The 26,917-nt window shown below is 32.4% G+C and overlaps 1 protein-coding gene across 3 annotated transcripts in view; it reads left to right on the top strand.

The window, feature by feature from the left end:
* Nucleotides 1-10,657: 10,657 nt before the first annotated feature.
* LOC118184192 (uncharacterized) overlaps nucleotides 10,658-26,917 on the top strand; it is a 99,749-nt gene continuing 83,489 nt past the window's right edge. For 2 of the 3 annotated variants that reach the window (XM_035353830.2, XM_035353831.2), the window contains exons 1-2: nucleotides 10,659-10,839; nucleotides 20,531-20,638. In XM_035353830.2, the coding sequence (XP_035209721.1) occupies nucleotides 10,813-10,839; nucleotides 20,531-20,638 (135 nt within the window). In that variant the 5' untranslated portion in view covers nucleotides 10,659-10,812. Of the gene's footprint in view, nucleotides 10,840-20,530; nucleotides 20,639-26,917 lie in introns of all 3 variants that reach the window. The other variant, XM_085826252.1, reaches the window with a different exon arrangement.

Below are 26,917 nucleotides of genomic sequence, written 5' to 3' on the forward strand. Positions count from 1 at the left end.
TACTGAAAAGAGCTTTACTAGTTCGAGTTCTTTTTATGGAAAGTTTCAAAACTGCAAAGTGTTTGTTTTGGAAAAAATAAATTGAATCAAGCTGTCATCGGTTCTGCGTGCGTTCAATCCATTACACTCGTCCGCACGTAATATCATTAATATTACTTTCATATCTTTTTGTTTTAATCTGCGTTGTAATTAGGTTACATTCCGAACGGTCTTCAACTGTTTAGAAATCGGTTTGAAATTACACGGAAGCATTTTGAAATCTAGCTGTTTTAACAAATCTAAAGTCTAAAATAGGCTTTATTAGTATATTAAAAGGAATACAGGAGTTTTAAATAAATTCCTCTTAAACACACACAGATTTCACGAAATCCGGTAGTAAAAGGTGTAAAAGAATAAACTGAGACGAAACTAAAAAAGATTTGGGGAAGAAGAAAATTCCAAAAAATCAAAATACGCTGAATGTGCAAATATCTCCATGCGAAATTCAGGGACAACGTAGCATTAGTTTAAGAGATAAAATATTGACTCCCGCTTTTTGTGCAGACATCGGCACATTTAGGTGAAGAAATCTCAGACCTCCCGGACAACTTTTATCCATCCGGCAGCTTCTTGAATGATCTCAGTGCTTTTGTTTAGTATACAGCACCCAGATAGTGTCGTAAATTTTGGTGTCTCACACGTATTCCAATGAGGTCGTTGGACTTCAGGCAATATCACGGAAGTTGAAAAGTTTATGGCATAATGTTAGTCATCTTGTCTCGCAAAGAAATTAATGGAAGTTTCCATATTTTGCCACAGCTGAATCAGCTTACTGAGGATAAAGTACATAAAAGAATCTAATCGAGATAATTTTGAATCCAGCGGTAAGATAATCCTTTTCTTGATATCTGTACTTCAAAGATCTTTAGGAAGCAAGGTATTATTAAAACATTTAGACTGGTATGTTCGACATATATAATGTCAGTAGGAAATTATTCCATTAATTTTAACCACTGCTAAACATTTCTTCAGCATACCATTTTTGCTTATTTTCTGATTGAGATATTTTTTTTAAACGGAAGTTCAGAAAGAATCTCTCGAGATCCTCAACTGGGTTTAAAATTTCAAGTTCTCTTTGCAAAGTAAAACCAGTTTTAAAGATAAAAATATCTAAATATCATTTAAAGACCCTAGAAAACAATGTAGTAAACTGAAGAAATTATCTATTTGATAATAAGTCTTACAATGTTTTTTATATATTTATTACGTGCTCCGTTATTAGGCCCCACACGGAAAGGGAGGTATGCCCCAATGAGGACTTTATAAAGGAAACTGGCTATTACCAACGTTCCATATAGGGGAAACCACGAAAACACTCATGTGGCCAGTTCTTTCTCCGAGACTCGAACCGCGGACCGAACTACCAGTGTTCAGCGGGTTTTACTCCTCGGCCGATGGTTGACTTCGAATATTTGAAAGACTCTTTTTAGTGAAGGGATTATATTTTACTTCCTTCACACGAACTAGACACTGCAACTGAGTGGTGTGCTTTTGTGAACTAAATGCAACTCAATTAATAGAAATGATTGTAAGGTGCAGAAACTTGAAACAGGTTTGGAATATATGTCAAAGCGTAATATTATTCCCAGCCTTAAGAAAATACCAGACTTTCCACTGCAGGGAAGGGAGGGGAGAAACAGCAGCATGGCAATTAAAGGACCGAGAAATCTCTTCACCCTGTCCTGAGTCAATTCTTTAAGAATAAAGTAATAAAAATGGTAGATACAAAATACATATTTTATTAAATGTGTCACTTATGCCATATCAAATATGGTACTGAAATGAAACAAAGCATAATACGAACGTACGACAATATATTGAATTTAATTCCAAGATTTTCAAAACAACTTTTTTTGGGTGGGAGGGAAGTTTATTTTTTAATTAGTAACTGAAAACTGTTTCACGTTTCCTTTATTTCGTTAATGAGGTTTATTTCCTTCCTTCTTTTTCATTAATAAAGTTTCAGTATGGCCGTAAATCAACCTCATTTCTTTTTTTAATTATTAAACCGCAATTCAGCAGGGTTTCAGCTTCTCAGAATCTAACGCCCGTCACTGATTAGAGAAATAGCCTCCCCTACTAATTTAGTTGTCCTAATTGGCAGTGCAGAGTCAGCTATATACTTCGCTCTTTTTATGAACTAGACGCTTGTGCGTCCAGCCTCATAAAATAATTATTATAAAAACAAAATATATATATATAAGGATTTTAATAAGCCCAGATAGTGTAATTTTATATTTAATTATTTTTATAATAAACTAAAAGCACTCTTTGTTTTATTATACTAATTTAACCAATCGTCTCAGTTCAAATTTCTAAACATTTTAGATTCAGCAAAAATTTAAAAACTTTTAATTAAGCTTTTAATTAACTACTTTTAATTAAGATCTGATAAGAAGCGGCATTAAAGAAAATGTTTCGAACTATTTTGTTTTTCAACGCATAAAAGCATCTTCAGACCTTCACTATATTTATTGACTTACTGTCATCACTATTACCTTAAATGTTATCTTACTATCAGTTCTTTACACCTATATTTATATTAATTTTAGTTGGTTTTTCAATTTTTCATTATCTGTTGGCATTACTCATGTTAGTTCAAATATAGATTGTCATTTTTTTCTTTTGTTTTCACTGAAGAATTCGATGACATAGTTCTGTGCAGCCATCATACATATTACTTCTGTAGCAAAATTATTTTTTTTCTTTGTACCTAAGAACCTGCCTAACCTCTGTACCTGGTGAATCTTTCTTTAGGAACACTAAAAAAATTAGGAAACAGTTATGTTATAAAAAAACAAGATAGACTGTATGTACTAAACATAATGAATACTGAAGAATTTCTCTACAAGTAATAAGGAACGGGTTCTGCTAGACAAGACAATTGCATCTAAATGCTTCGGATTATAATATAACAGCATTAAAAATTTATTTGTCTTTAAAAAGTGTTCCATGTGGCTTTAAAATAATTTCTAAATTATAAAAGAAAAGAGAAAAATAGATGAAGCTGTAAGGTGTATTTTAATTTTATAACGTTATGAAGTTCAATTTGAAACCCTTTCCTTTCAATTCTTCTTTTTCACTTACACCTCCCTACCAGACTGAGTTTTTAGAATCGCGTTGAATGCAAATGAGTAAGAAGAAGTATTTAAAGGAAGTTCAACTTACTTCAAAAGAGACTGTTCAGGAGTACTTAGAGCCGCGTGCTTGCCATCTGGCTGCTTTGTTCTTGAATTTATTATGCTCGGCCGTATTGTACGTGCCTGTTGAGAATCGCCGTTTAGGTTAATTTAAGGTCAACTACGTTAGGTATTTGTGTTTAGCTTCGACTAAGTCTATTTAGTCTAGTACTAGATTAGTTTCTTATTTTCTTATCCTGCTTTAAAACCCGAGTGGAGCCTTTCCTGAAAGCACAAGCCATCTGTTATTTTTCTTTTGAGCGAATAAAAGGGTATTTTAAACCTTCTCACGTTTTTGTAGTAACTATTGGAACTCATAATTCGCAACTTACTTCACTAGGTTTCTCGACATTTTATCATACACAAATTAATGAGGAACATTACAAAGCTAGAAAATTAATTGTTAGTTATAATCAGAAAAGATGCATTTTTAGTTAAATCAGTCAGATTAAAAAGTACCAAAAAATTAGTGATTTAAAAATATTAAATGAGTTTATTGCTATTGAATAACTCAGCAATAATTCCTTATTTGTTTACTGTTAAGTGTAACTATTGGTAAATTCTGCTGTTGATTTATTGCTATCAAATCAATAACAGACAGATTAAATTTTAAAGTTAAATTATGCTTTGCCGAATGCCAACACTCTGGCGGGTAGAAAATAGAAAAATGCATTTTATTTGTTGATTATATCCGAAAGCTAAACGTCTTACACTTTGCCAAAGAGCAACACAATGGCGTGCGAAAGATAAGAGCGTTTTATTTCGAGCCTTTCGATTTGATTATTCTATTACTTTTCTATTTGAATTCTACTATATATTTATATTCCTTCAATTTTGAACCTTTCTGTTTGTTATTAAGCGCTCAGGAAGAAGATTAGTTTTGCAATTTAATTTTCATACTTGGTAACATTTACCTTTCATTCTGTTGCTGTTTGCATTATATTTAACCTATTTTTTTTTTAAAAAAAAACTTGATTTTTTTCAACTTTTTGGTTACAAAAAGAACTTTAATTTAAAATATCACTACAGTAATTTTACGAAACTTTCCACAGATTTTCTATGAAATATTGCGAATTAAATTAACTAAAAGTTAAATGAAAAGAGTAAACTTTATCGAAAACTAGTTAGTGTATGTACTCAAACAGGTATACTCAATAGACATTTTACTTCACCACTGAAATTTTAGTCCATTTAATTCCTTAGAGCTTAATAAATATATGTGACAAACCTAAAAGTAATATATTGATAAATATTTTTGTGTTAACATATCTAGTAATCCTGAAATTCAACAAATGTTAGTCTAAAACGTAAAAAACAAAAATCAAACATCATACTTTGATAATAGTATGTTCATCGCCTGTTTCTATTTTTTTAAGTAGTGTTCTGAGAAAAATAACATCAATGATAGATTTATTTGTACTATTTCCCCACAATAAATACTTCAAATTAAATAGTAAGCGAAGTTTACAAAAGATTTGTAAAAACAATATATATATTAAATAAAACACAATTTTGTCAATTATTTAAAATTTTTAAAAATCCTGAACACACATGATTACGCTCAATAAAATGCTTTATAATCTAAATAATAAATCATAGAACAGTACTGTGTAAACGGCATAAAATTTATGTAAATCGAATTCTTAATTTCTTCGGCTTCTCAACAAAGTTTAGCTAAAACCCACCGTTCGTGCTTTGAAGGTAAATCACTTAATAGTGGTATATTCTCCAAAATGGGAATAAATTTTATAAGAACTTTGAAGATCCTCTCGTTAAAGATCGCTTTTAAAACCAAATTAGCGCTGAAAATTTTACAGAAGTTCCGTATTAACTAATACATAATTCATAAATCGTCCAAGTCCTTGGGCAAAGTGGCCCATAAAACACCTGCATTTCGAACTTACGATAAAAGGCCTGCTGCTGCCATTAAACTTAACTCTCAGATCTATCGAAAATCCCGCTAATGGGGCAAAGCATATTCTAGGCCTGAGCACAGCCGTTTCCATAGTTCTCTTCCGTGATGTTAAAGTAGTGCGCATATATGCATGTGGAAATAAATCTTCTCTTTCGTTCTAAAATCAGAATTAATGAAGGGGAGGGGGTAACTTGAAGTAGAATGTATTGATCTATCGGATATGAGGTTGCAGACGATGTCGGTGGAATACGTTTTTTATTATTTTGCTGCTTGTACACCAGTTAAATGAACCGATTTTGTTTCGCAGTTTTCTTCTACGTAAGGAATCATTCTAATGACAATGTATAATCGATGAAGAGTAAATATCGATTTTCAGTAACTAATTTCCGCTGATGGATGTTTTGTAGAATTTGGTGCAATAAAAGTTTAATTATTTTGTGAAATATTTAAGCCAAAATATGCAATGGATTATTTCAGCTTTGTAAACATGCCAGTAAGCTTTTCTTAATCAAAATTAAGCTCCTTAGAAAGGCATTTAGGTTTTTTTTTAATATTGCAAAATGAAGCTGAAATTGTTTTTTGAATTAATACTTTCTTCTTTCTGATAAAGTAGTTTTGGAATTTTTTGTACCCTTCAAAAGAACGAAAATTGAAGCATAAAAAACTATGGGCTCATTCCTAATTTAAAGAATTGTATTTTACTGCTTTTGAATATATATATATATATATATATATACTCGTATATGTTAAGGAAAATGATAAAATACAAAATGAGCAAGTTTCCATACTTTCTTCAGAGAAAATATTACTGATATAGCTTACGGACATTAAAGTATATATAAGCACTTCAAAGCAACAAAATCCCTCAAGAAAAACAGGGATTTTTAACATCCTGAAAATTTTATTGATAATTTTTGTTCTAAAGTATTATCAAATTCCGTTATTTATTTATTTATCATAAGATTACTTTAATTCAACGTACTTCGGTTTTTTTTAAACATCTCGAAGGAAACCTGCTTAAGATGTTTATAGTTTCCTTTTCTGATTTCGCGTTCCAAAGTATTATCACTTGAGAAAAATATTTGTTACAAACCTCGTGAGTAGACGAAACAGTGGAATGAATCCACATAATCTTAAATAACGAAGTCGTTTTCTACTTCCTTGTCACATGCTTCCAGTTACAGGGTGTTTTAAATGAAGAATTTGACCGGGATACTTAATTTCAAAATTTGCAATTTTTCAATTTGACTTGAGGTTCGATTAATTTGAAATGCAGCTAAAAATGTGTATGGTTTAATAGGAAGCAAAAAGACACCATGTAGTGTCCATATCAGTTTTTTTATTCAATAAGAGCATATATCTCCATACTGTTACGTTTTTCAATTCCTGACACCAGTTGTTACGTTATTTTCTTCCTTCACTTTCGTACGGGGTTTGTAGATTTGGAGTGAATAACGACGACACTTGATGAAGTATCGAAACACACTTTATTTAGCCAATATTTAATCAGGACAGCTCCAATAACACTTTTTACAGTCGTCGAATAGCTACAATAAACACGCTGGAACAATCAGCGACACAGCCTTCACACTGTCAGGCAATAACGGTAGAAATAGCTTCACTGCAAAGCACCAGAGTACAGCTTCCGACTCTGTTTGGTCGTTCTCGGAACTCCACGTACTCTCGAGACTCTCTACGCGATGCACTCGACGATACACAAGAGTATAGCTCTCGACTCAGCACAGTCTAAGACAAAACTCGACGATGCACTAATTCGCGATGCATTAAAAGACTCTCTCGATGCACTCGACGACCAACTCGGCGCTAGAGTTCGAGACACTCGCTCAATGACTGACTATCAGCTCGCTAGTCGAAGCATACACATTAACTGACTGCGGACCAGCAGGGTTTATATAGCTTTCGGTTTGTGTTCGAGAACATTCTGAGCTAAACCGGTAAGAATTCGTTCCAGAAGGTTCTCCATCCGTCCATGGTATATCGCCGATTTTGTCGCCAAATGGTCCATTTCTCGCAAAATGTGGCAACCCTGCCTTTTCTCTCCATTTTTATGGCAACCTTAAAGCTGCTTTGCGGGGAAACTATCTCACCGCGCTTGTACATTTCGTAACAATATAATGATAATTCTTGTTAAAATAATATCATAGCGCGTTTCTTACCCTCCTCCAACTATATGCATTGTTAAGGTAGGCAATATTTTAGATCCAAAAGTTTCACAGTTGAGTTTCAAGTGAAAAAAGACGAATTAGGGTTCCGGCATCACGGTCTTATTATTTTTACAATGATGTCTGTCTCTCTGAGTGCATACGTGTGATGACATTTTGGCCCCCGATGGCTCTTACATCGGCTTCCAAAAATTCTGTTTTCCGTATTTAAGCTTTCAGCATTCATATTGGGTTGATTAGATTTTGGGTAAAATTAAACAACACGATGGACTTTAGTGTATACAAAAAGCATTTTTTAATAAAAAATTATTAAAATGTAATTCAAAACTTTTCAATTTTAATATTTATGGTTTTTATATCAATGAGAGCAAAATATTAAATTTTGGCTAAAATTGCTGAAATGCAAGTGATTGTTTATTTGAAATTCTAAACAGATTTTCGGGAAAAAATTTATTTTGATATAATCGAAATCTAGTGAAATTTGTTATTTAAAACTCGTATATGCATATAAGGTGCATATACATTCACCCTTGAAAACGATATATTTAGATGTTGGCAATATATGATAAACTGAAAATAGTGCTTTAATTGGAAAACTTAATTAGATTTTTATAGGCAAAAATAGAATTATTAGAGTTTAATCTAAAATATTGTAGTACTATTACTATAGACACGATATTTGAGCCGTTATCTTTGAAATTGGTCAAGTCCATTTTTGACAAAACGTTAATTAATGATACCAATAAACGCAATCTGCTATGATATTTTATATTCTTTCATTATGTATTGCCGCCCAGACGGTATAATGGTTAGGGGAGCCGACCGCAATACCAAAGGGCCCGGGTTCGAATCCTGGAGTAATCATGGTTTTAACTGCCTGTCGGCAAAGGTGGCGCACCTATTAGGTGCCTCCATAATAAAGTCACCACCACTTCTGGCCTTAGTAGTGGCCAAGTAAAAAAAAAAATATTTTCCTCCAATACATCATGATTATATTCAAAGACTTTCTCATGACGATAAAAATTAAAAATGGCACATATTAATATAAAGTTATAATTAAAGTAATTTAAATAGCATAAGTACCTGAAGAAATGTTAAAATGAAGCGCCTTTATTTTGTTTGTTGACATATTTAATAAAAATTTCATAAAAAATATGTTGATTCGATTGAAAACCTAATTTTAATGTTTCATAAATGTATCATTTTCACATTTTGTTGACTCTGAAAGTGATGTAATTTCATTTGAAGTCATCAAAAATATAAATTTCATTTAACTTATACATTAAAACTAATTACATTATAAATTTAAATCCATTTAATGTATAAAAACATAAAGTGAGCATATTAAAATATACCAATATTTTTTAAAACATTGAAATACAAACTCTTAAATATTTCCATTTGATATAAAATGAACTTACACCATTATCAAAGAAAAAGCTTATCTATTTATACCAAGCCGTAGAACAGCAGGATTTTCATAACAGCGTTGCATTTGTAGAACTTCAAAACACCTTAATGCAGAAATGTTACCGAAAAATGCACTTGCGGTTCTCTTATACTGTTGATGAAGGACAAAATTGAAACCTCTATTGTTTTACTTCTTAGGGATTCGGGAAAGTACTTTAATCACTATTCAGCAGTAATTCCCGAAACTAACAAGCATACTGATACCATAATACCGTGGTAATATATATGCAGATCCAAATGAATTTAGATTTGTTGATAGTACAGAAATACAGAGAAGAAAATTAAATTACGGTATTTGCTCAGAAGTATTTTTTTTAAATATATCACGAACAGTTATTTTCTTTAATTAAACACGAATTGATTGATATGATAGTCAACCACCCACTAAAATACAATTTTTAGCAAAAAGAAATAAAAGGGCAAACACTTGATCATGGTAATATAAATTTAGAAAAACCAGTTTTTACACATGTCCAACTGTACCTAATAAAATATAATAAAAGATCTCGTATTACAGGACTTTCAGTTTATTGGAATAACAAAATTAGAGTTGATTATACAAGATAAACCGTAATAATACTGTACTTAAAGCTCCTTGCTATATAAAGTACGAAATCGGTGCGTGATCAGGTGCTGGCTACAACACACTTTTTTATACTGTTGTTAATGTATAGATAAATAATTTCATAATTAATTAAAAAATTTTAAACAGAAACTATTTCCAACTTATAGAATAGAATTATAAAATAGAATTTTTTTTTTTTTTTTTTTTTTTTTTTGAGAATTTCAGATTTTATTATTTAGCTAAGTACATTTGAAATAAATAACTTTAATTTCAATTCCTATCTAGCTACATAAATGCTAAATTTAGTAAAATAGTTTAGCCCGGAATTTATTATCTTAGCAACCATAGAATAATACAACACAGGTTACTTTAAAGTACTCATAGTTTTTTCCTTCTTTCCTCATTGAAATTACCAAAACTAAGATTTTAATTTGTTGCTATATTTTAGGAATTATTAATTCTGCAAGTAAGCAAAACTCTGGGAGAGGAGAATACTGCTCAGAATTTGCAGCATCATTTCTTACCATTTATTTAAAAGGTCTATTAAATAAAAGCAAAAAAGCATGCTTGTGGGCGCCAAAATTTAAAAAGGAGTAAGCACTAATTATTTTAAAGCCTAATATATAGAACAAAATTTATACTTTTATATTTTGTTCAATCGCAGCTGAAAGTAGGTGAATATTTTTATTTTTCTACTTCTATTTCGAAGTCTTCCCAACAGTTTTTAACCGTTATTATTCTCGAATTCCTGAAAACTTAGAATTTTAATGTGTATTCCAAAGTTTTCTTAATTCAACAAAAAAAATGAAGATTGTTTTAAAAGAAACAACCTTCATAAAATAATAATAATGTTAAAATTTTAAAAAAATAATCAAAAAAAGTTTTGCTTACTAAAGGCGTTTATGATATATAAGGAATTTCTTATTCCTATATATAATATTAACTAAAATTTCACATCGAAATATTAATTAATAATTCATCAAATTTGAATTTTTCAATCAAATTTACAAAGCGAATTTTACATGAACAACTATTTCGTGGATGAAATTTTTTTGCATGAAAGAAATATTCTTGTTTATATTTATGAGTGTAAGAAATATCCAGTTTTATGCTCCAAGACCAAAAATTTTAAGTGAATAATAATAATGTAGAAAATTCTCAAATTTTAAACAGGTAAAATTTTACCGATTTCCCGTTCAGAAACAAAGAGCGTTTACCCTGTTCACTTGGCTGCAAGCAAAACATTTCACGCACATTAAAATATTTATAACGATACCGTCGCCTCCTTCCGGAGAGCGCTAAGCCTAACTGAGCAAGCAAACTATGCTTTTCGCCTCCTAGCTTCTACATCAGATTGAAAGCAGGTGCGAAATTCGCAGTTGCTCTGAATGATTCTGCGAAAAGTTGCAGCGATTCTAAACTCTCCGCAAGCCATGATTGACACGGGATAGCTAAAATTCAATGTATCGGAAGTACTACTTAGTAGAGGTAAGCTAGTCGATTTGTTCCGATATTTCAAAATATTGAAACCATAGTTTCGTTAGAATCTGCGTGAGAGACGTTTTAGGCTTAGCGATACTTGAGTTTTGTAACATTTCTTGTCTTTAATCGTGCAGATATCAACACAAAGTGGCTGTTTTTAATACACTGAATTACACATCTGTGTTTTTCGCCCATTTAGAAGATTAAATGCGATTTTTATTCAAATTTATAAGGAGCAAAGTATCAACGTAAACATGCATCGTGTAAAGCTGGATACAAAAATCAATATTCGAGATGGTTTTCCAGATCGATAAAAAGTGGCTACTCTTCCTATGAGGTTTTGAATTATTTGTTATATTTCTCTCGTTTATGCAGCTGTTGATGCATAGCTTTCAAATTTTCTAAATAATGCTTCTTCATGAAATATTTTCACGACATAAATTATCCTGGTGTAAAATTTGTATTGTATGTTGCCATATGTAGAAAGTACTTTGAGAATTAAATTTACTTTAACTTAAAGCAACATTTTATATAAAAATACTTTATGTAGAATTTATTCGAACATCCTTTAATAAATAATACTCGAATAAAATGTCCATAAAACTTTCTTATTTAAAGGCAGTTTTTTTTTTTAGATATAAAAAATTCACTTTTTTTCAAAACTGGATTTACTTACATTTTATAAAATAACTATAGTAAAGTATTTTCATATTCCTCGATCACGTCTGCAACTATTGCCTCTTTAATCAATTTATAAACTTTATAACTGTTGCACAATTAACAAAGAAATTTGAAATTGATGAAAAACAGTTAACTGAAACATCATGTGCTAGATAAAATAGTTAAATCTATAAAAAATAAATACAAAATTACATCTTAGCTGTATTTAATAAATATATTTCAATAAATTCTCAAAATGTATAGATTAAGTTGCATGAAATGAATCTTTCACAACTCATGAGTACCAACAATGTTGAAGTGGCAGCAGTATTTAAGTGGGACAACTAGATATTTTATGAAAATAATATTTAGGCAACTGAGAACTAAGCTATGACAGATCTCGCAAGCTTTACATCTAAAATATTTTATTACCGAGATTACAATATGTAATTTTTTCCAACTTTTATTTATGTATTTTTATTTAAATATTTTTTTATTTGTTTTTTAAAATCAATTATATGACTGAGGCAATTTACGTTTTAAAATATGGTATTCAGAACCTTAAAAATTTTGCTTTCAGCAGAATTTTATAATTTTATAAATTCGAACAGAAAATTTCCAAATATATTTATGTAGTATATCTTCCCCATCCTCTAACGAGCTTTGGCATACATTTATTCAAGAAGTACATTTATTCAAGCAAATATATTAATAAAAGTTCTGCTATATACAAGTTCATTTTTCAGTGATATGAAATATCAAAAGTTTTTTGAAGTATCACAAGAATTAAATTAAAAATGGTTTACATCAAAACACTTGAAAAATTTTCCTTTTCAATTTCTAGAAAACAGTTAATAATTAATTGATATATTTAATTCTTAATACAGGCAATCAATAAGATATGATTCAAGAAAAATCTCCTTATTTTATGTTTCACATTACAGGATTTTGTAAGACATCAAATTCGCTTTTATAATACAAGAACACTTCTAAATAAAAATATACTCTATATTAATAAAAATTTCATATCAAATTCTTGATATTATTCTCGAAGACTACAAATGCTAAATTTTCTGTATGTTCAGTTAGATTATTCGCTTTGTCATTTTTTCTCATATTATCAATTAGGCTACATTTTAATAATTCTTCAGTTTTGTCTGAGTATCATCTTTATAGATATTGAGTTTAAATTTCGACTTTTGTAGCATCCTTTCACTTAACCAATCCGCTTTATTTTTAGCTCTGGTGATCAGTTAGTAACACAGTGGATAAGATTATTGAACGCCATTAAATGGAATGAGATTAAATTCCTAGCAACTTTATGGGCTAGTTACTAGAGGACAGAAATGGCATACGAGGCACGAGGGCTTCACCATATGATAATACAGGATCAGTGCCGCTACTGATCCACTAAAACATCCTACAGAGGCTCAGCGCTATCTTTTCAAAACATTTTCATTCAGTTATTAATTAAAGGATATGTACACTATAATAAGGACTGTTTCGCAACAAATACTGCTCACAAATATCTTGGTCTTTTTCCGAAAGGTATTTATTACATTGTTGATTTTGTATAATAAAATTTTGGATTACTTACGACACATCTTCTAAAGACGAGTTCACTTGTAATTGTTCTTAGCACTGTGATGCGTTTTTTTAAGTGGGCAAGACAAGAGGTAGCGCTCTAAATAGCTGGCTGCATGTACCTGTATTGTTTTCTAACGTATGTAACTTAAATATTGAATGGACAGCTTTACGAAGTCTTTACTAAAGCAGAGAGACTTCACGCGGTTTCTTCATAATCTAGTAATCAGTTTTGTTTTTTCTGTCGTATTGACACATTCGCAGTTTTCCCAAAACTCTCATACAAGAACGTTAACACTTGCCGTTGCAGAGATTTTAAAGCAGCTTCTCTCTCCTTTTCACATGCCTTCGTGGTATAACTGAGAGCACGCTTGACACGTGTTCGGGACGTTCAGGATTCGAATCCGGCGAAGACAATTCGAATTTCTTCAGTGAAACCGAAAAGTTCTAAAGCACTTTTATAAGTAGCACCCGAACTAAAAAGGTGATGGACGATAATTTGTCACCACCAGGATTTGGCGGTTAGGTCTGGTCTCCTAATCCCCAGTAACCTCTTAAAAGGGGGAGTATATACGGTGTTCTCTCCCTCCTTTTTGCATGCCTTCGTGGTGTAACCGGAAGCACGCTGTACTTATCTTCCGGAGGTTCAGGATTCGAATCTCGCCAAGGGCATTCCAGATTTCTTCAGGTTCCTGACATCGAAAAATTATAAATGGCTCTGCAAGGTTAATTAGACTCTTCAGACCAGGAAGTATGAAAATTCAGATGTGCTCTCGCCGAGATTCGAACCACTTATCTTTTCACTGTAAGTGCAAACTGAATGTACCACGAAAATAAGCAAGGAGAAATGGGATAATTCCTTGCATTTGCCCTAGATACTTTAAGAGCCAACAAAACCCAATTAATAGTGAATAATTATTGTCTACCATACTTTATTTCTTGTGCTATTGAAGAAACCATTAGATTTTACGAAGAGAGAAATATAGAAATTCAACTGCTCCCACTCCGGTGTTCTAGCCACCGATCGTCCACTTACTAACTGAAGGAGCTGGCCGAGGAGATACAGTAATTCTTTACATCTGTATGAGGCAATGTGTTTGTGCTCATAACTGGGACAGCCTAATGAAGCCATAGGGTCACTTGTGGTCAGATGGAGGGGCGGTTTTCGACAAACAAACATGCAAAAGACACTTTTCAGAAAATATAAATTTCTGATATCGTTTTCATAAATAAAGTAATGGTCATAGAGGTACAAAGCAGTAATATTGACACTTTCATACCGCAAATCTGAGCAGTATGTATTATGTTACATCATAAAAATTCTATAATTTAGGGAAGAGTTCTGAAAGGTATGAAATATATGCAAATATAAAGTCATCGTATTGGACTTTTATAAAAAGGAAAGCCGTGTAAATTGTAATTAAATTTCAGAGGTATGCTTTTCTAGCTACTAGAAGCATCTTCTTCGACAGCAATTTAAAGGGAAAAAAATTTCTTTCTGCAACATAACCCACATTATTCTGTCCTCATAACACTAAAATCATCTAGAATGAAAATCAATTAAATATGCGTTCGGTTTCCGCAGCAAAATTTAAAATATAAAGTTTTCAGCATGTCCTGTAATTTTGTCAGTTAGCCTAAAGCTGATGATTCCTTAATGGGTTTTTTAAATCAATTTACTGCCTTAGTAAACTAGGACAAAGACAAACCGCTGTGTAAAAAATTATGCGTCGGCAGAAAAGCGTGTTTACAAGAAGATCGATATGGGGAAAAGTAGGAATATGAGTCGTTCTCCAAGTTAAAGACGGAGAAGGAGAATGTTGGTTCTAATATTAAAGTGCTGTCTTAATGAAATATATTCTTCTAAAAATTAGTTGTATATTAAAGATTTGAGTCCTGCTATTTACATATATATTGTTAAACCCTCTTTATAACTGTGAAGTTCAAATACATTGAAAAGTCTTTTGTAGAGTATTTGAGGGAACTGTAAGGTTATTATTTGAAACCAACCAGTTATTTATAATTTTAACCTTTACTATAACATCTCCTTTCCGCTTCTTCACCAGAATGCAAATCAGCTGAGGTTTTTGGATTTGAGCTGAGGTTTTTGCATTATCAAATAGAGCATGCTTCTTCCCTCGAAGTTATATTGCGTAGTTCCTGTGAGCTCTGAGAAGTTTGAAGTTATTTGGCTTTGCGCTTTGCTGCCGGCATTTAAATTTGATACGCTGTTTATAAGTTTTGAGCGAGCTTAGTATAAAATTTAACTGTGTAATCTTCGATTACTATTCTACGTTTTAAATTAGAATTTGATTATTTCAGCTGCATCGCCAGGAGTTGTGGTCCATACTTCTAGCATAAGAACGTGCGCTTATGTTCTGATTTCTGTTTAAATAAAAGGTCTTAAGCCTCTACAAGTCTTTATAGTTACTTTCAGGCCTAGCCATTATTTGCTTCTATATCTGGTAATATTAGTCAGCCGAAAACACCTACATGTCTGTTAAGTGTTTTCGACTGACTAATATTTACCAGATACTTTTCCTTAAAAGAACATTGCTATAATTTTCTAAAATGCTTTTAATTCAGAATAAGAAAAGTTTTTCATATGAAGTCTTACATCCCTATGAGACAAAAACTTCTGATAAAAACATTATACAAAAACTTCATATATATCTGAGTAAGTCATTAAGTAGCTGCAATTATTATATAAAAGTTTTCATATTAAATATAAGAACTATACCGCTGAGCATGAGATTTTCGAGTTGTTTCCGTGACTACGGTGTATCATCACAAAGACAAATTGGAGCAACTTGGGAATGTTAATGAGTGTGTATTGCTAAACATCGGGTAAGATTCCATGGTAACGCTTTCAAAAAAATTAACTAAATTGTACTGGTTTAAGGCTTATTATATATGTGCTTAACTGATTCTACGCTTAAAGCATACTAAGTAGCCAGTTCCTGAAGCAACGTGACGCTTCATTTATTTGAGGAACGTAAAATTAATGAAGCAACATATCCAATTTTTCCAATTTAAATTTCATATAAAATAAATATTTACACGTGCATGAGATTTTCTTCCTTTTTTCTCTACTTATGAATTTTTACATGGATTGCTAATTTGCATTAGAAAAATGACATTTAATGAATTTTTTCTTTCTCAGATATCTGATATGATTAACTGTGCGTATATCGTGTAATTGATAACTAACAGTAAAACTTCATAAGAAGGTAAACTGGTTGCTATACTTCTTGATAAAGATAGCTCCCATATATCTGTAAAAATATTTTGCAGCGGCTTATGAATCTTCTATTTATAAAATATCTACCATGCCCACAAAAGTCATTACCCGGCCTAAATAGTGAAAAATATAACTTTTTATACATTCCTACTCACATTTAAGAAAATTTTAGACTTTACAGAAAATAAAATGCAAAAGGTTTGACTTCCGTGCGACAAAAATTGACTAAAATATTTAATGTAAAAGTTTTTCGTCTTTTGAAAACACAGGTATGTTTTGGACAATTTGCATAAAGGAATCGGTTAATAAATAGTTAAGAATAAATTAGGTTTTATTCCTCCCTTTAAATGTCCTTCAATGATACTCTTTTGTGGTTTATTAGTTTCTTTGTAATTTTATTACATTTGGTACGCCGAAAGAATTTCCACTTAAATAAATCCAGTCTAAAAATACGTTATTAATCTTCTTTAATACTTTAGAATCTTAATCAGATGCCAAAAATTCATTAAGTATGAGTAATTTTCCTTTTTAGCTAATGCAGATAACATTACGAGTTGGCTATGTGCTAATGCAGATATCTACCTGTGTTTTCTAGAACATGAATTCTATAAGATTCTGTGAATACGATTTCCATTTTGAAAAAAATTATATTGATTAATATTTTCACAATAATGTACATAGAAATCCTCTTCACTTAAATGCTTAGCAGCGGAAACCTTTTCTAAATGATATTTGAATTTAGCTATCTACAAATGCAAACACTTCGCTCTTCAGTTTGTGTATGGCCCCCGAATGTGATTCTTAATTTTAATATCAAATATCACGGTCAGTTTTTGTTTTACGAGAATAAAACGTTTTGGCATTTTATTCTTATTTACTAGTAAAACATTTCCTAAACACACTTGTGTGCAAACTTAAAGAATTCGTATGTTTTGTCGAATATCTGAAAAACTAATGGACAGAGTTTAATGAAATTTCGTATGAATATACAATTATAACAGAGGAAAATGCACCAATCTAAAGTCATTTACGTAAGCATGACTATTACTAGAGCGCATAGTGAAGGATATCCAAAATCCATGTTATGATATCGAACTGAAAAGGAGGCTAATATGGGGTACTGATCCATCTCACAGACAGACAAATCGTGTAGCGTGACGGCATATTGGATAGGCGGCACTTCAGGAGTCCCCTTATGACAATCGATCTCATTCTTGCAGAAAGGCAGTTTTCAACTCCTGGATGGTTCTCGTAAAGCAATGGCGAGATGAAATTGCCCATCCAAGAACATCCCAACATCCCAGACATGTTCTATAGGATTACGGTCAGGAAATCTGGCTGGCCAATCCATGCGGCGATTATCCTCACTTTCCAAGTAATCGTCGGCTAGCTGAGCCTTATGCGGGCAAGTGTTATCGTCCATTAATTGGAACACAAGACCAATTGCTCCCTGAAAATTCGAACATAGAGCTCTAAGATCTCTCTTCTACACCTCATAGCAGTCAGGGAGCCTTTGTCAAACACATGCAGCGGTAAAAGGCAGTCCAACATAATGCTTGCCCAAATCATTACGCCTCCACCATAGTAATGGTCCTTTTTCCTGCTAAGTGAGGGATATTATCATGTTCCAGGAGCTCTGCAGATACAGGTACACCGAGAATCAAGGCCCATACTGAATCTCGACTCATCTGTAAAAGATACGGTGCCCCACTAAAGTCTGGTTCAAGACGTATGTTTTCTACCTCATGCTAAACGCGCTCTCCTGTGTGGTACAGTGCACGGGACGCAACAGCGGGTATTCTGGCAGACAGAGCTATCTGATGAAGCCTTCGGGCCAACTGTAGACCGTGAAATCGTGAACCATCGGGTTTCAGTGACAGTATACAACTCATATGAGTATTGTAATATCACAGCAGTCCTGTGTCGCCGCGCTGAAAGTGCCAAATAACGCTACTCATTCGTCGCTGTGGATCTTGGTCGACCTTATCCAGGTCTTCTCGATATGGACTAAGATTTCTGTAGCTTTTTCCACAAGTTGCAGACGTTACTGGACGTTACACTGAGCTCTATAACCACCTGCGCTTATGATTGTCTGCCTCCAATCTACCGATAGTTCTCCATCTTATTCCGTCATCCTTATATTCGTGGCTACTTTTTTTACCTGATGCCTGCCTGAAAAAATTTGCCCAAAATTTGGAAGAAACTCGGCTGGTCTTATGAAAGAATACGAGCACATAAATCGTCGAAAACTCTTCATGCGCTTATATCCCACCACAATCACAGCTCGGCAGACATACTCCTATACGCTTACGTATTCGAATATTTGCATGATTCTTCAGCAGCATAACTAGTATCTTTGGTTCAATACGTTTGGGAAAATGGTATTAATTTTCAAATTATTTTAATTTTGTATATGACAGTGTAAGTATAGAGATCGGGGCAATGTGTAAAACGTTATACTCGATATTTTAAGCAAAAATTAAGTTTCTAAATTAAAAAATACAAAAACATAAATCTTTGCGTCACTTAAAACACTTTCGTAATTTGAAGTATATGTCTACGACATAAAGGCCAGGTAGAGTCTTATATATACAGCATGTATCTTCTCGTAAAGAGAATATGATTGATATGGACATAAGATCACAAATCTATAATACTTCTATAACGAAATATGAATTCGCATTTCACTCGTCATTATAGGTACAAATTAATAACGAACTTAAATTTTAGCTTAACGTAACTTTAATTATCAACCAACTCCATTTTCTAAACCATTATGACACATATTTTTAACTAACACATTCTTCTCTATATCCCGCAGAAACTTTCCCTAGAAAATAAAGCTAAATTTCAATGAACATAAATTCATTCCTCGTGTATGTCATTGTGGTGAATTCGGTGATGTGCAGAAAACTGCACAATAGACTTAAATTCGATTTGAGCGAGAGCCCAATGAATTTTTTAAACAATTGCATCGCTATTATTTCCGTACTAGTAACCCCAGAACTTAAATGGAGTGGATAATAAATCAACACTGCTAAAAGTTAAAGGTATCCTTCTTTGTATTCTTATTGGGTTATGTGATCAGAGCCACACAACTGGACCCAGTGCGAAAATCCGATCCTGTATCTGACGACGTTAAAGGACTTAAACATAGCTTTATTATTCTGTGCAGTGTATCTAGATGATAAATCCGAGAAAACGCTAAGGCTAGTTTTCTGTGCGAGCTTTCACATGGAGAAGATATCAGTGTGGTAATCTGGGGTTTTGAAATCCATTTCCGTGAAAGAAACAATGAATATGTCAATAAATCCTATTTTGAATTTTCTAACATATCTATAAATTAACTAAAACTTATTCTACCTATATTAAATAACTAAAATTCAATAATTAATTCCTCATTCAATAACTAAAATAAACGTACTTTTAATTACTCGTAAAATGCTTAGCAAAAGGTCTTATTGCTTACCAAATGTTGAATTAGATTCTCAATGAAGCTACGAGTATTTGCAGTTGATCGAAATCTATATTTTAAACAGCAGTTTCTGTGTTTTATATTTCTTCCAAACTAATTTCTATGCGACGAAATGGTGAACACAACATTAGATGCTAAAACTGACACTATAGCGACTGTTGTTTTATAGAAATAAACCAAATTAAACGTTACAAAGTCACGAAGCAATTAATAATGAATATCTTGTTAGCGAGAATATAAACAGCTTCACGAATAACATAATCTTGAGATTCCGAAGATATTTTTACACATACGCATATGCGCGATAATCTAGCATATACAAGTTTAATATTACTATACTAATTGAAAACTTTAATTAAGCCATCTAAATAACGAAGCTTAAAATAAAAAAAATTAATATGTTTTCTTTTTAAACTAAAATCTTATAAATTATGAGGTACTTTTAAAGGCTAGGCTACAATTACAAGACGGCTGCGGTTTTCCAGAAAGGTACTGGTGGGAAAAACTCATCTTCTTATATTCGGACAAACAATAATATTTAGAACAACCGTTTTCTAAAATAAATCTTTCCTTCTTCAGGTAAACAAAAATGCTTTAAATCATTTAGTTCTTAAATTTTTACTTATATAACATTTTACAGCCTAATCAACGCAATAAGAGTAATTTTTAGTAGTAAAAGATCTTTCTTGTTATGGTTTATTACGCATGTTTTTTTTTTTCAAATATTTCTTATTCAGGTCGTTATCCTGCTCCTTCTTTCCCACGGCGGTTGGAACGGACCCTCCGTCACTTTACTTTCATGTACTTCTGAATCTTCGAAGCTCGTCAGAGATGTCGTCCAAAAGGTAAAAAATCAACGTTGATAACTTTCATGATATATTGTTATTATAATAAATGTTGCACTAAGTGTACACTATAAGGTAAGAAATATTTAAAATTAATTAATAATTAAACTTTCCATGTGTGCCCAATAAACTAATGATCTTAAAAGAATAAAAAGTCTGAAAGTTTCCTGATTTAATATTACGCCCAAAGGCTTTTTTAAAATTTTATGTTACATGTATTAATTAAACACCATGTTCTTAAACCATAAAATTCAATTTAACATCAATATCACAAAATAATTTAAAAAGAGCATACTTTTAGAATTTCTGATACACAAGCTCCCGCGCTGGAGTTAATTTTTTAATACAGCGTTGCCATTGCTAGCTTTGAAATCGTCGAGTTTCTAAATAAAAAATCATAAATACTTTGCAAAATATGAAATAGGTAATAAAACAAATTTCAAATTCCAAAGTTGAACTTCCAGATGTCCATATTCAGGTGGAATTCAAAATTTGATGGCTCTAGGTACCGTTGTTTTATCACAATGCGAGAAACAAACATACATGCAGATTCTTCATTTTTTAATTTCTTTAAGTATAATACAGGGCGACAATATTTGGTGGCAATAATTTAAAAAGTGAAACGCAACAAGATGCCAAAACGAAATTAATAGCCCTTCTGGGCTAACGCCCTTTGGGCTAATAAATATATTGCGCGGTATAGAATGCCATAACAGATTTTAAAAGTTATGATAAATGTTATCGTCTTTTAAACTATTTCTAGTAAATTAGAATAACAGTTGTACTTACTCCTCACTTGTGTAGTGCCAAAAAGAAATATCACGACTTTCACGTGGGATTACTTTGTTTTTTTTTAGCAGCTGCTAAATTAATTATCCTAATTATGTTAAATATTTCCGAAGCGACAAAACAGATTCCAGCATCGTTTTTACAGTCATTGATTGTTCTAACATAGCCAGATTGCGCACTAAAGATCTTGAGACACTTGGCTATCTGGAATTATCCTCATTAATAAACTGCGCGTAAAGTTTTGGACAAGGAAAAATCACTGCTGCTCAATCTGCTCTTGAAACTAAGCAGATTATAAGTATGATGAAGCTACTGCTACTGGAACCTAGGCCAAACTTTTACTTCCTTCTACGAAATAAAGGAAGCATTGTAATCTCCCAAAAATTTTGGGTATCATATTTAAACGAAAATACCCATTTCGACCGCTTCTGAATCCATTTCAACAAAGGTTTTGAGTGCCATCTATAGGTACGCACAAAACAAAGGACTCTTTTTCCCAAAACGGAATGTAAAATGCATATAAATTCAAAAATGACTGGCCTTAGGATGCTGAAATTTTGCATATGGAACTGCTATAACACGTAGTTGCGCACTTTTCTTTTTCGTTGCAATCGGCTACACCAGACGTACATAAATATAGATATATAAACATACCCACTCTGTTTCCAACCCCGGTGGGTTCAGTTTTTTTTATTCTTACATGTTGGTCAATAGTGCATTTTTTGCTTTAAAAGTGATTGAATTACGTTGTTCTTATGTTCCGGTTAAGGTTTTTATGCCTTTAGTTAATATGCAGGCAATAGTTGTAGAACTACCAACAATTTAAAAGTTTAAGTGGTTTAAGTGCTAAGCCTAACCAGGCCGTTATTTTTTTACATTTGAAACTTTTAGTAGAATAGTGAATTATGTAAATTTGTACACCAACTTCGGTGTCTTTTTGTCGAGTGTGACCAAAAGTAAACTTTCAATTTTGTACACTGAAAAATCTGTCCTCCATCCCGCTGGCCGAATTGCTCGTTTGTGCGTAGAAACTCTAATTTTAATTGTAATTCTTTTAACTGTTTTAACTGTATTTGGTGTTTTAGGTTATAAGGTATTTCTCTCGCCTTCTTAGCATGCCTTCGTGGTGTAATGGCCAGCACACTCGACGCGTATTCGAGAGGTTCGAGTCCCGGCGTGGACATTGCTCATTTTTCACGTCTCTCAGCATAAAAAATCCTAATGTCACTACAGTGACGTCGAAACTAAAAAAGGTGGTGGATGATGATTCTTTACCACCAAGATTTGGCGATTGGGTTCCATAATCCCCATTCGGCTTTTAAAAAGGAGAGTTTGTAAGATATTTCTCTCGCCTTCTTAGCATGCTTTTGCGGTGTAATGGTCATCACACTCGGCACGATTCGATGCTTTGAGTTGCCTTTGAGTAGTCGCGAAGTAAGAACTGAATTAACTAAATGGAAAATGATGAAATTCCTTTTGAAATTCGAGGAAATAAGTTTAGAAAAAATGCAACAAAAAGTGTGTAATATTTAATAGGCCGTGTAAGGAATTCATATGGCATCCACATGATGAACGCACAAAATGGCAGGGCGAATTCTTAGCAGAAACGAATCGTTCCTTCATCAACGATGATACATCCCTCAAAATGGAGTTAATCGAAGGCTATTCTATGGTGTTTTTGAACTTAGTGTTTTCTTTACTACACCAATAAAAACTGCAAGCTGGAAAACTTTTATTTAATGTGAATGAATATCCATCTTTCTGTAACTAAATCTTTAAACATCAACGAAATTTACTTAAGTATTTGATCATTACTTCAAACTATGTGTTGCAAAAATCACAAGAAGATTCCTGGGCTGATTTCAGTCCAGTGGCATAACTGATGAGAACGCAATCCTCTTTATCTAATATTGTTATTTTATACGAATGGAATAATCGAACAAAGAATGACTATCATTAGAAATGAATATAAATTTGTTATACCATTAGAGAAAAATAGAAACATAAAGTCTTATCGAAGAAGAGAGAAATTTATGTAAAATTGGATCATTTAAACTATTTTTCAAGGTTCTGCCTACGCAGCAAAATGGATTCTCTTATTTAGAAGGAAACCTTTTCTCGAATAAGAGAGTTTGAGATAAAAGGAAACATTTCCTTAAGACTATTAATTATACAACATGCTGAAGCATTAAATTCATTGACAGTTTCGTGAAACAGGGAGAGAACCTGAGTTGTATTTCTAAATGTTTCAGCAAATTTTGCAGAAAACGAAATTGGAAAACTATGAGGATTACTTTAAATAATTTATGTATTCTACAGATGTTTAGGTTGTACTATCTCACTGAAATTGCAATTCTTTGATTCCCGTTTAGAGTTTTACAGGGAAATTTGTGAACTGTTTGTTTCTGATAAAGAAAGTAAAGGTATTATCAAGATATTTCCGATATGAAAAAGACAGACAACAGAGACTGAGGATGTTTGTAAAAGAAAAAAAAAACAATTTTTTATAAATTTATTTAAATAAAGTAAAAATAGTTTTAATCGTTTAGATTCCCAGATTTTAAGAAATTTTTAGAAAAATAAATGGAAAGGCAAAATTTTAAATAATGCTTTAATTTCCTGTAATTCCTTGATTCTCTTAAAACTGGAGAGCAGTAGAGAAGAAACAAATGTCACAACTGAACTTGTGGAGACATTAAAATATTTTAGAGTCGGTTCTTTTAAAAAACTTAGGATGCCCTGGTCGAAATGAAATACGGTTGTCTGTACTGGACTGATATGATGATCACATTCTGTTCATCGGAGGAATGCCGTAATTCCATACATTCCTCCCTAAAGAGTTTCTAGTAGGAAACGTCTCTCAAAGTTCTAGTATTAGAAAGTATAGTATTAGAAAGTTTCTAGTAGGAGAAGACCTTATATTATAAGCTCATATATAATAAGGAAGTAAATAAAAATAACATAGTATCATATATAGTATTTTCTCCCTCCTTCCGGCATACTTTCATGGTGTAATCGGAAGCACACTCGACGCGTATTCGAGAGGTCGAAGGTTCGAGTCCCGGCCAGGGCACTTGCACATTTTTCAGCTCTCCTGCTTTAATAATAATAATAATAATAATAATAATAATAATAATAATAATAAAACTAATTACTCTACAACCTATATACATATAAACTATTTAGCAATCAGAATTTCTCAATTTTCACTACTGCTTTTTCTGTCAAAAGTAGTAGTAATATTTAACATAATTTTGTCTGGTCTACCATGTACCTAACCCATTATACTATTTTTAGTTCCTATAATATGAGCACCCATAGCGTTCTTGTTGAAGCAACTTTATCTATGTCCCCAATGCTCCATATTTGGTCATGACATCGATAATTGTCTCACACTGTGTCAGGTGTTAGAGGTGGGCACACAACTTATCCTCGATTGTATGTCAAGGAAGCAGAGGAAAATTAACTTTCTATATATAACTTTCTAACTTCCTATTTCTGTTTTCTATTCTTCGGATGATATTCATCATAATCAATTACATTTTAATGTTTCGTATACAGTTGATGCTAAATCATTAAAATTCATGGCTACTCAGATGAAATATTAACAACCTAAACCCATAATCATATCGTAAGAAAGCAGAAGATATCATTGATATTAATAATTTGTAAGAAAATAAAACAAAAATTCAACTCAAACGAAAATAAATAAATCTATACATAATACTCGTTAATTTTTTATTATGTAATTAACACCAGTTAGGTTTTAATTTCTTAACAATTACTCTTCATTGAATTTCGTGCTCTTCTAAATAAAATTTATTTTCAACTAAATAATTTTATTTAATGTTTTGCGTTAGTAAAACATTCCGATTTAGAAACCTAATATTGTATGCAAACGGCAGTAGTCAAGTCATGGTCAGTCTTTATTATCCTCGATTTTAACGAGATATAAACATTTTCAGTGATACGTTACCGGTCGTTTGCAGATATTGACTTATTAATGGAAGAAAAGCCCTAGGCTAGAGTCAGAATTAATGTCTAGATATCCGTCCTTTGAAAGAATTATTAAAGATAATTCAGAAAATCAAATGGAGTTAGAATTCTTGCTTACGCTTTTCTTGTGCAAAAACAATTTGTCTGTTAAAACTTATTTTAAGATGCCTAAGGGAACTTAAACTAGGCGAGGTGAAGGGAGCTTAAATTTAACTACGGGAACTTAAACTAGGTCTAAGGGAGAGGGTATTCAATAACTTTTCTGACGTCAGTAATGCAGCAGTAAAAAAAAATACTTAAAAATGTTACACTCCGGTACTATACTCGGATAGGTGCTATATACTCCTCTGCAATACATAAAATAAAATTTATTTCTGCATATGTAATCTGAATACCAAACATTAATGTGACTAAGGTTATAAGGTATCTCTGCCGCTTTCTTGACATGCCTTCATGGTATGGTGGTCTGCACGCTGGACGCGTATTCCAGAGTCCGTGGTTCCATTTCCGGCGAAGGCGGTTGCTCATTTTTCATCATTTCTGCTTCCAAAAAATAATCTAATGTGTCTACAGTGACGCACGAACTAAAAGGGTTGTGGATGATGATTCTCCTCATCCTGGATTTGGCAATTGGGTCCGCTAAATACCCCATTCGCCCTTTAAAAGAGGGAGTACATAAGGTTTTTCTCCCGCCTTCTTAGCGTGCTTTCATGGTGTAATGGTCTGCATGCTGGGCGCGTATTCCAGAGGTCCGTGGTTCGATTCCCGTCCAAGGCGATGCTCATGTTTCATCACTCCTGCTTTCAAAAAAATACCTAATGTCTCTATAGTGGCGCCTGAACTAAAAGGGTTGTGGATGATGATTCTCCTCACCCAGGATTGGGCGTTTGGGTCCGCTAAATACTCCAGTGCCCCTTTAAAAGGGGAAATATATAAGGTATTTCTCCCGCCTTCTTGGCATGCCTTCGTGGTGTGGTGGTCTGCACGCTGGGCGCGTATTCCAGAGGTCCGTGGTTCGATTCCCGGCGAAGGCAGTTGCTCATTTTTCATGATTTCTGCTTCCAAAAAATAACCTAATGTCCCTACAAGGTTTTAGAAATCAGTAAAACAATTAACCAGCACGTAATTTCACTTTTTTTAATGTGATTGTTTTCCATCTTAAACGCATACAGAGTATATAATGCTAGAAACCCCTAACAATTTCCTGCGTTAATGCGTTAATCAGCTGTTCATATATTGTAACTTGTTCCCAGATCTTTAACACCAAAAGTTCAATCTAAAAAAAATGAGTTCAGTTCCTTATACTGACGTTTGTGTAAAAAGCCAATATTAAAGACATAATACTAATTTTTATAGATCTATCTCTTTATTTATTTATTTATTTATTTATTTATTTATTTATTATTTGACAAATGAATAATTTTTTACATATATTTTGTCCAAAAAAGGAAATTTTTTTAATTTCTAAAATAAAAAAATCTATTGTGGCATGAC

The sequence above is a fragment of the Stegodyphus dumicola genome, chromosome 1 (assembly GCF_044657685.1).
Source record: "Stegodyphus dumicola isolate Sdum_Otavi_A_Nest chromosome 1, ASM4465768v1".
NCBI lineage: Eukaryota > Metazoa > Arthropoda > Arachnida > Araneae > Eresidae > Stegodyphus > Stegodyphus dumicola.